General features: G+C 37.9%; 1 protein-coding gene across 1 annotated transcript; it reads left to right on the top strand.

Moving 5' to 3' along the window:
* Positions 1–2,372: 2,372 nt before the first annotated feature.
* Positions 2,373–10,038, top strand: LOC133451033 (40-kDa huntingtin-associated protein-like). Its single transcript, XM_061729962.1, has 12 exons — positions 2,373–2,490; positions 3,626–3,672; positions 4,715–4,787; positions 5,119–5,278; positions 5,391–5,459; positions 5,996–6,116; positions 6,211–6,303; positions 6,974–7,038; positions 7,899–7,980; positions 8,081–8,127; positions 9,638–9,693; positions 9,805–10,038. The coding sequence occupies exons 1-12, from the start codon at positions 2,432–2,434 to the stop codon at positions 9,884–9,886; spliced, it is 954 nt and encodes a 317-aa protein (XP_061585946.1). The 5' UTR covers positions 2,373–2,431; the 3' UTR covers positions 9,887–10,038.
* The last annotated feature ends 270 nt before the right edge of the window (positions 10,039–10,308 follow it).

Raw genomic sequence — 10,308 nt, forward strand, 5'->3', positions numbered from 1 at the left:
TACATTGTGTCACTGTACATTTGATAAAAACTAAGCCAAAATGCAGAAAACTGTAGATGAAAGACTTTTATGTGGATTTATGTCTTGTTTATTGTTTCTTTTTGTTTCAAAGTTCAGTGTTTAAATTATTTAAATCTTTCCTTAATGGTTTTCTCTTCAGTCGTGTTTTCTTTGATTGTTCTTGTTATATTCATACGTCTCCTTCTCCCCTTGTTGGTCCGTTTGGTCCATTTCCTGGGGCCTGTACTACGAAGCGGGATTTGGGGTTAGCGAGGTAACTTCAGGTTTAACCCTGGGTTTTCAGGACTACGACGGTGGTTCACTTCTTAGCGGGGCACATCGCCATGGTAACTTATGCTGAACCGCTAACCTGCTCCGGAGCAGGTTATGTTCGAGATACAGATCGCCGGGTGTAAAAGCACCGCCCACTGACCAATCAGCTCTCTTGGAAAATGACATGCCCTTTCGAAGAGAATCCAGTGGAGCTTGGTGCGCGGATCGTGAGAGGATCCCTCCGAAGAGAACGCGTATTCAGGGACCACCAAAACCCCTTTGCTTTCCCTGATGAGTACCTGTATGAACGATCCAAAAAAAAAAGCAAAAAAAGAGGTGGAGGAGAAAATAAAAAATAAATCAATCAATGAATAAATAAAACAAATCATCACCCAAAATCCGATGTACAGTCAATCCAAAACTAATACCAATTAAATAAATAAATCAAGAAGAAATGAAAAAGAAGATGCATTTGTAAGGGGATAGCAAAAAAGGGATTTTCAATTTCGTCCCTCGAACATTCTGAGAAGTCACTTTAAAATAATACCCCCCTCCTGAAAAAATAAAAAATGAAATAAAATAAATAAAAAAACCCAATTCTTTGGTACAGCATCAGCACAAGTTATCGGTCAACAACAATAGTTATAGAACCAATATATACAGACTGTCTCAGAAAATTAGAATATTGTGATTTTCTGTAATGCAAACACAAAAACAAAAAAAATGTCATACATTCTGGATTCATTACAAATCAACTGAAATATTGCAAGCCTTTTATTATTTTAATATTGCTGATCATGGTTTACAGTTTAAGATTAAGATTCCCAGAATATTCAAATATATGTTTATATCCCTATGAATTTACGCATTTATACAGTCAGCGATCTTTTGCCAGCTGTCTTTCCTGCATTTTGCAGCTGCAACTGTGTTGCTTTTTGCCTGTATTATATGCCTATACTCATCATATTTCCGTAAAATTATTGTTTGCTCTTCGCTACTGAAATAAGCGGCTCTGACAGCGGACTTCTCCATGCTTGCGATTGGTCATGCGCTGAAAACACTGCCCCTTTTATGTGCACGCGCTCATATCCAGATTGGAGAAACCTGGGTTGATATACCGAGTTGATAACCGCCGTCGTGTGACCGCTTAGCGTGATTGCAATTGTCCCGCTTAGTGAATCTGGATAAGGAAAAGATATCCTGGATATGTTGAACTTGCTTCGTAGTACAGGCCCCTGGTCTGTTTCCTAGACTTCAACCCCCCATTCTGGTTTTGTGGTCTGTCTGCTTGGATGTTTGTTATTATGTTTATTATACAGCACTTTTTTTTTCCGTTCTCTTTTAATCAATGTTGTGTCACTGTAAAGGTGGCTTTGAGTGCCCTGAAAGGTGCCTTAAATAAATCAAATGTATTATTATTATTATTATTATTATTATTATTATTATTATTATTATTATTATTATTTTATTTTATTTTTTTATTGTTGTTTTCAGATTCAGATTCAGAAAAACTTTATTTATTCCCGAGGGGCAATTGCAAAAACAACTAAGCAGCATGACGTTGAAAGTACCGAATAAAATAATAAAATAAAATAAATGCAGATAAATAAGGCATGTATCGTATGTACAAAGAATATATAAAATATCAAAATATCAAAAAATGTAAAAAATGTTGTTGTTGTTGTTATGTTTATTAATATGTTTATTATTTGCTTAAAGTACTTTTGGATTCCCTCACTCTGTAATATATTGATTTTTATTTTTATGGCTAAAATATAATTTTTATTTAAAATGTAATTATCTGCTTCACTGTAAAATGTAAGTGTGACCTGCTGACTAGATACTGAGTGTTTCCTTTTTCTACCACAGTAGTTGTTTAAAACGACTGTGACGTAGTTTAATAATGTAAAATGTATAAAGGAAATACTTTTTATAAAGAAAGACCGTAATTCCCCAATAAATCCATCTCCGTCCTCCGTACTATCTTGAAGCCTGTTTTTTTTTTAATGTTCTTTTTATGGTCAATTCCACCTGAGAGGCGCGCTACGTCACCATTACACCAACCAATAGAATCACGAGCTGTTTCCCCTGCCAGCCAATGGGAGCGCTGCTCTGAGCGGGACTTCCGGGTTCAGGTTGTTTTGTTTTGCTGGTGATCATGGCTGCAGAAGGAGACTTTCTGGCGAGATACCGAGCTGTGTCAAACAAACTGAAGAAGTAAGTGCTACTTTGATGTCAACCCTTTAAATACGGCGAGTGTTGAACATCTGGTTTTCTGTTACGTTTGTTTTTTTATTGCCGCAGTTGTTTTGTGGAGCTAGTGCTAACAGCTGACACTGGTACTTCGTTTATTGTATTATCTCTGTTTCAAAAGGTTATATTTCCACATATCTATGTATGTCTTGTGGTGTTTATTACAATATGGTGTTTGGGTGTTGTTGTTTTTTTTCCTCTATTGTTTGATCTTAGTGAACAAATGCTAAATGTGGTTAAAAGATCATAATAATTCCTGTGTTTAACCTTCTCATATTGGCAGTACTCGAGTTGTAAAAAAAAAAAAAATCAGGGGGGATGGTGGATTTTATCATATGGGGACAGGTAATTTGTGCTGATTACAAATAATATAATATGTTACAAATAATAGCACTGACCAAAACACCTGCAGAAATACTGCAGGAATGACATGGCAGCAGTTAAATGCAGCCTTCTGTAAGCTTTAAATATCCACTGGGCTTACATCAAATACATCAAAACACAAAAATAAAAAACTGTTTTCTGAACTTATCAATATGACTCTGTCCTTCACAAGATAAGTAACATGGATCACTGCAAAAACTCAAAATCCTAACAAGAATATTTGTCTTATTTCTAGTTAAAATGTCTCATTTTAGTAAAAAAAATCTCATTACACTTAAAACAAGACTCATCACTGGAAAAAACAACAATTTTCACCTGTTTCAATTAGATTTTCACTTAAAATAAGTAGAAAAATCTGCCAGTGGAACAAGATTTTTTTACTTGTAATAAGAAGATAAATCTTGTCCCACTGGCAGATTTTCCTACTTATTTCAAGTGAAAATTTACTTGAAACAGGTGAAAATTGTCAAATAAGTTATTTTTCTGGTGATGACTCTAAATGTTGAAATAGCAGTAAAACCACATTCATTGATGAAATGACATAAGGGATGGAAAGGGGGGATGGCAGTTTTACAGGGGGGATGATTTTTACCGTTTTTATATCAGGGGAGGGATGCCATCTCCCCTCACCCCCCCTGAACTCGAGTACTGCATATCGGCATATGTCATCCGCTATATTAGTGGATTTTACAGCCTTGTGTTTTCTGATTTGCAGACGTTTTCTCAGGAAGCCCAATGTCGCGGAGGCGAGTGAGCAGTTTGGTGAGCATCAGTCCTGAGATCAGTGACATCACTAACCAGAACAGTCTCACCCCAGAAACACAATCAGTGGAAACATGAATACACCCTAATATCGTGTCCCATAACCTTTCGATTCAATCATGAACCACTTGATTTCTTTAACTCTCAATCAGTCCCAGACCTCATGAGCAAACAGCTCCACCTGTCTCAGGTGTGAAGGGCTTCCTCTCCGCAGATGTTCAACAGGATTTACATCAGAGCTCATGAAGAAGACATTTTATTAGTTCTTGGCCATTCTTGGGTATTTTTAGCTCTGTTTTGGGACATTATCCTGTTGGAGGACCCATGAGCTGCTACTGACACCAGGCAGCACATTTAGCTCCAGACTCAAGTCACCTGCACCAGATGCAGCAAAGCTGCTCCAGAACAAACCTGAGCCCTCTACGTGTTTCACAGTAGCTACAGCGTCTTATTTCTAGGTCTAGTTTTTGTGTCTGTGAACGTAGAGCTGATCTAAAACTAACATTTTTGTTTTTATTTGTCCAAAGGAAATTATCCATGAAGCTTTGTGACGTGTAAATATGCATTTTGACAAATGCCAGTCAGGCTTTTTTTTATGATTTGCTTTCAGCAGTAGAGTCTTCCTCAGTTTTACATTTTGACTCAAGCAGTGATGGCTGGTGTGATCTGACACTGATGGACCTTTACCTTGGAGTTCACCTTAAATATCTGTGGATGTTGTTCTAAGCCCCTTAGTTTACATTCGCATCATCCATCAGATTTCCTCTTAACATTTTCCAGTTAGCCTCAGCGATAAGTGATTGTTTTGGTCCTCATCAGGATGACATTTACACATCTTTACCAAGGTGGTACATTATGTCTAATTCCACTCATTACTGTCAACATTATTGTCTAATAAATGTCAAAATATAGTATACCCGACACGACGCCAGCTCCAGTCTTTGGTTCTCCCAGACGATGATGAAGAACAGATGATATCAGACATTCTTTACTCTATCCCTTTTTTTTTAAATAGTTTTTTTTACGATTGCTCTTATTCCAGGTCAGTTGGCGAAAGAGCTGAAGCAGCAGGAGTGTCTTCAGTATGCTGCCTTCTGTAACCTGGCCATGGCTCGGTGAGTGCACGTTTAGACTGGTCATCTAGACACAGAGTAGAACTGAGAATAATATTCTAAAACTGAAAAGTAAATCTGTGAATAATTATGTTATATTGCATAACCCACTTCCTGTTGAACCATCAAGGAATTTGCATTCACCCATTTCTGCACTCGTCCCTTCAAAGTATCAGACAGATGAGTGGAAACATGTCTGCGTTTTTACATCTGCCTCCATCAAAAAAACAAATTTCAAACAATTCATCACTGGAGAAAGTTTTGAATGCTTCTATGAGATCATGTGCGTAACTTCTGTTGGAGTCGGATGATGACGGTGCCGTCTTCTCTCCAGCTGCGAGCAGACTCTCTTCAACGCTCCCGGAGAGGCTCTGGCGTTGACCGAGGCCGCCCGGCTCTTCCTCTCGTCTGAGAAGGAGAACCGAGCGCTGCAGGTCCCGGGCTTCGACGAGCACCTTCAGGCTGCACTCAACTGCTACAGCTTCGCCACCAAGGTGCTGCAGCGTTTCAAACACAATCACATCCAGTGTAGAGCTTCTGGTCAGACAGATCTGCAGAATAGATTGTTGTGTTGCGTCTGAATGCTGACGTGGAAATGACTCGCAGGTTTACATCGAGATGAACCAGCCGGTGATGGCGGCCAGTCTGTGCTTGGAGCTTGGAAACGCACTCAAGGTTGGCTTAAGATAACACACAAGAAAATATGTGCAGATTTTTATTAGTATTTTGATTTTTGTATGAACGTTATATTTCATTTCATTTCATTTTATTCTTTATTTCATTCAAAAAATAAAACAAACAATTCAATACAAATACAAATTCAAATGTTCATAAATTGTGAATGAAAAGGGAGCAGAAAGAAGAAAAATCTTATCTAATCTGCCCCTTTTTCCAAGAAATAAATTCACAAATAACATAAAAAAAAAAAAAAAAAATAAAAAAAAACAACTAAGTAAATAAAAAACTAAAATAAAATAAAATTACCGCCGTCTATGGGTATGTCAATCAAACTTAACTAACATATTTCATTGTATTTACTTAACAAACAGGCTTTAATTGTTCTTTTGAATGTAATGTTTGATTTGGATTCTTTGTTTTCTTTATTCAGATTGTTCCATAGACTGATTCCTTTGATATAATGATATATTATATTTGATATAATAATTATATCCTTTGATATAATGCAATCCACATCAATCCTTCCTCCCCAGGAGATGAACAGACCGGGAGAGGCGGTGGTTCACTTTCAGAGGGCTGCAGAGCTGCAGACACAGACGCCAATCGAAGCTCTGCTGTCCATGGAGGAAATGGCCACCTGCAGAATTTTAACCCGTGAGTTTCCGTCCGCCCGCTTGCACGTGTGGAGCTGTTGCGCGTGCGTCATGATTCGACCTCTGATGTTTGCGTATCCGTCGTCATGTTGCAGGCGACTACGACGGAGCTCTGTCGGTGTTCACGGAGATGCAGCTGATGTGCCAGGAGAAAGGACTGCAGCTGCCCGGCACCACCACCCCCGTTGGTGAGGCTCTGACGGAGGCTTCATTTACAGGAAGCTCCTGTGCATACAGGACTGTCTCAGAAAATTAGAACATTGTGATAAAGTCCTTTTATTTTCTGTAATGCAAAAATGTCATACTTTCTGGATTCATTACAAATCAACTGAAATATTGCAAGCCTTTTATTATTTTAATATTGCTGATCATGGCTTACAGTTTAAGAAAACTCAAATATCCTATCTCAAAAAATTAGAATATTCTGGGAATCTTAATCTTAAACTGTAAGCCATAATCAGCAATATTAAAATAATAAAAGGCTTGCAATATTTCAGTTGATTTTTAATGAATCCAGAATGTATGACATTTTAGTTTTTTTAATTGCATTACAGAAAATAAAGAACTTCACAATATTCTAATTTTCTGAGACAGTCCTGTAGAAAACACATTTACTGGATCCACAGGGATTTTAAAGTTTCTAAATGGTCCAGATGTGACAAACCCAGCACTGAGTCTGGAGCAGGCCAGTTTGAAGCCTAGTTTTCACTCTAACTGGACTTTTATAACCAAAACTATGTCAGAACTGTCATTTTTGATGTGATGTTGTTGTATTTTCTTTATCACTATCTGGAGAATAGTTGGGATGAACTGAAGTGTTTTTATTTGTCTTGTGTCTTAACTTTGATGGACACGCAGGAGCTTTTTTGGACATCGTGGCAAAATGTGAGATATCCAGAGTTCTACTGCTGATGCTGCTCGAGGTAAACCACATTTTTATATATATGACATATAAAATAAGTGTATAAGAACTGATGAAACTAATGAAGGCTTGAATTCATAAACACTATTTATCCCAGAAGGGAAATGAATGGTTGCAGTAGTTATTTAAGTCTCTGCAGGGATTAATTGTAGAGGTTTGTAGCTGTGGGCAGGAGGGATCTCCTGTAGCGATCTGAAGAAATCTGTGACTGAAGACTCTGTTGCTGAATCACTGTGTTGTGAAGAGGATACTCAATCATTTTATGAAGTATCCGCTTTTGCAGCTCCAGAGGGTCCAGAGCCGTCCCCAGAACAGAACCGGCCTTCTTTATAAACTTGTTCAGTTCCTTTAGGTCCCTGGTTCTGATGCTGCTCCCCAGCAGATGTGACTGAACTCTCCACAACAGAAGATAATCAGCATCTGTCTGAGGGACCTAAACTTCCTTAGGAAGTAAATTCTGCTCAGGCCTTTCTTATAACGGCATCAGTGTTGCATCTCTGGTCAAAAAATGAGGAATAGATAAGAAAGACCTGCATTTTAAAGATAGAAGATGTTTTAAAGACAGATAGTCCTTTATTGATCCTCAGAGGGGAAATTTGGGTGCTACAGCAGCTCAAACTCAGACTAAATAAACGATAAAGATAAATTATAAGTATGAAAAATAAAAAAAATACAGTAAAAAGGGTAGGATAAGGGATTTCTTGATGTCATGTCTGATATTTGAAACCAAACATCAGCTGAACTTGCTGAGCTGGAGTCCATCGTGAGTGTAATCAGTTTGGGAAATCTGCCTTTTTAACCATTTTAAGTAATAAATGTCTATCGGTGAACGTCAATGAGTCAATGTTTTCTTCTGTGCAGCCGCCGCCTCAGAAGTTGCTACCAGAACACGCTCAGACTTTGGAGAAGTACGCGTGGGAATCCTTCGACCCTCACAGCCAAGGTACCCGCCCCTCCTCGCAAACGGACAGATTTCAACCCTCAACTCAGTGAGCGCTGAACGTGTTTTCACGCGTAAACATGTCTGTTGTCCATTTCCTCAGTGTCCTACCTGCCCGAGAACGTCTTCCTGCTGCTGCAGTCGGTGGTGGTGAGTTTTATCACGCTGGTTTAGTTCAGAGAACTTCCTGGTCCATCCTACCCAGAGTAGGTCCTTAAAACGTCTTAAATTCCATTTTGCTAAAATAATGCCTTTTTAAATGTCTTAATTTGTCTTAAATCTTAATCCATGGGTCTTAATTTTTGAATCTTAATATTAGAAGGAATTTATCCGGTCATCATTAAAAAGTTTTCTTACACTTTGAAAACGGAAAAGTTTATTCAATAGTTTTGCCAGATTGGGCGGGTTTCCTCCCAATTGGGCTGAAAAATATAGAAATGGGCAGGTTGATAAAATTTGGGCTACTTTTCCTGGTTTTTACTAATTATTTAAGAGAAATTATTAACAAAAAAGTTTCCATTATGGCAGAGAAAAGTACAGAAACGTACACAATAAACTCACTGATATTATATTTGCTTTAATCTACTCAATTTAATTGTGCTCTTTGTTTGGAGCCTGAACTTTTTTGGTTTCATTTGCTTATGACTTTAAATTTATTCCGCATTTCATAATTGACAGTTTTAACACAGAGAATGTCTGATTCGGGCTGTTTTTTCATTATTTCGCTGGGTTTTACATGGCGTTCGGGCCTGAACCTGTCAGATCTGGCAACCATGACCAGAAGTCAGCACTGGATTTCTTAGCAACTGTCTTTTTTGGTCTTAAATTTTGTTTGAAAATGGTATTAAAAAGTCTTAAATTTAACTTGGTCAAACCTGTAGACACCCTGCTACCTCACACAACCAGGCGGTTGCTTCATAGTTTCCACGGGATGATGATAAATAATACTAATAATAATACATTTTATTTGTTAGGTCGCCAACAATATATATATATATTGTGATTATTTTGCAAATTGTAAGTATATTATAAATGTAATAGTAAATATATTCTAAATTACTGTAGGCTATGAGTGTATATATAGTATAGTAGTATAAGTATATTATAATGTAAGTATATTATGATATATAGTATATTTATACTACTATAAATAGTGGTATAGGTATATTATAAATTATAAAGTCGTTGCAAACTATTTTGCTAAAAAGTGGATACAGATCTGGTGATAGTAGCAAATATTGTTACTTAAGATGTGGATGGATTTGGTTGGTTACTTAATCTTTTATTTTTGTTTCAATTTATTATTTCAGGAATTCTAGTGAACGTTTTTCACCCTTTTTGAGTTGTATTATTGTTCTTTTGTATGTCTATGTGTGGACCCCAGGAAGATAGTCTTCCCATGGTGAAGACTAATGGGGATCCTTTTTAAATAAATAAACAAAAATCAAAATATAAACACAATTTAAACAACAGAAAACAACAGAGTTTGCACCAGAATATAAAAGGAAGGAAACCAACTCTCAAGTTTCCATCTGCAGCATTTGATGGTGCTGGCTTTGGCCTGCGTCGGTCTGCATCTGACCTGAGTACACACACACACACACACACACACACCTGTGTTTGTATTGAGTTGAGTTTGCAGCGGCTGCTGTGCTTTCAGATGGCGTGTCAGGAGAAGGACACAGAATCCCTCAAGTCTCTGCAGACTGAACTGTGGTGAGGAAATATTCGTCTCCGCCACGTGACGGTGGATGGAAAAATACTTTCATTGTTTTTTCCGATCGATTCTCCACGTTCGTCTCATGTTTGTGAGGTTTCCCTCCGCAGGCCGTTCCTGTCAGCTGAGCAGAATCACCTCCTCCACCTGGCGGTTCAGGAGCGGATCACGCCGTCTGGTCAAGGCATTTAGTCACCGTCCAGCGTCTGCGCTCTTCCTCTGGGAACGATACCTTTTTATATCATGGAACATTCCTGCTTCAGCGTCTGCAGGCCCGGAGAGGGTTTGCTTTCAACGTTTAGATGTTGCAACTCACTCAGAAATGCACGTAATGCAGAATAGTGTCTCTCGTCATGCAGATCTGAAAAAAAAACTGATGAAATCTTTGCTTTACTAACGTCGTGTCAATTCATAGCAATGCAAGGTTTTCATGTTTGTCATTTTGTGATTATTTAGATGTTTTTAATTGATCTTGTGTGAATGAAGGGAGCACTTTGGAGCGAAATCAACCTGAGGGGTTTATTATTGGGTGTAAACTTTCATTAAGAACCAAAAGGACGTCAAGCTGATGTGATTTAAGACAGAAGGTGTTTTATTTAACTCAAAACCGCTTC

Source organism: Cololabis saira, chromosome 1 (assembly GCF_033807715.1).
Source record: "Cololabis saira isolate AMF1-May2022 chromosome 1, fColSai1.1, whole genome shotgun sequence".
NCBI classification, from domain to species: Eukaryota; Metazoa; Chordata; class Actinopteri; order Beloniformes; family Belonidae; genus Cololabis; species Cololabis saira.

What these genes read in the sequence shown, in the direction of transcription:
- LOC133451033 (XM_061729962.1), top strand. Translation starts at nt 2,432, where the DNA reads ATGGCTGCAGAAGGAGACTTTCTGGCGAGATACCGAGCTGTGTCAAAC. An exon ending in TGTAACCTGGCCATGGCTCG is followed by an intron (nt 4,788 to 5,118) that starts GTGAGTGCACGT and finishes TCTTCTCTCCAG; the next exon opens with CTGCGAGCAGACTCTCTTCA. An exon ending in CACCTGCAGAATTTTAACCC is followed by an intron (nt 6,117 to 6,210) that starts GTGAGTTTCCGT and finishes GTCATGTTGCAG; the next exon opens with GCGACTACGACGGAGCTCTG.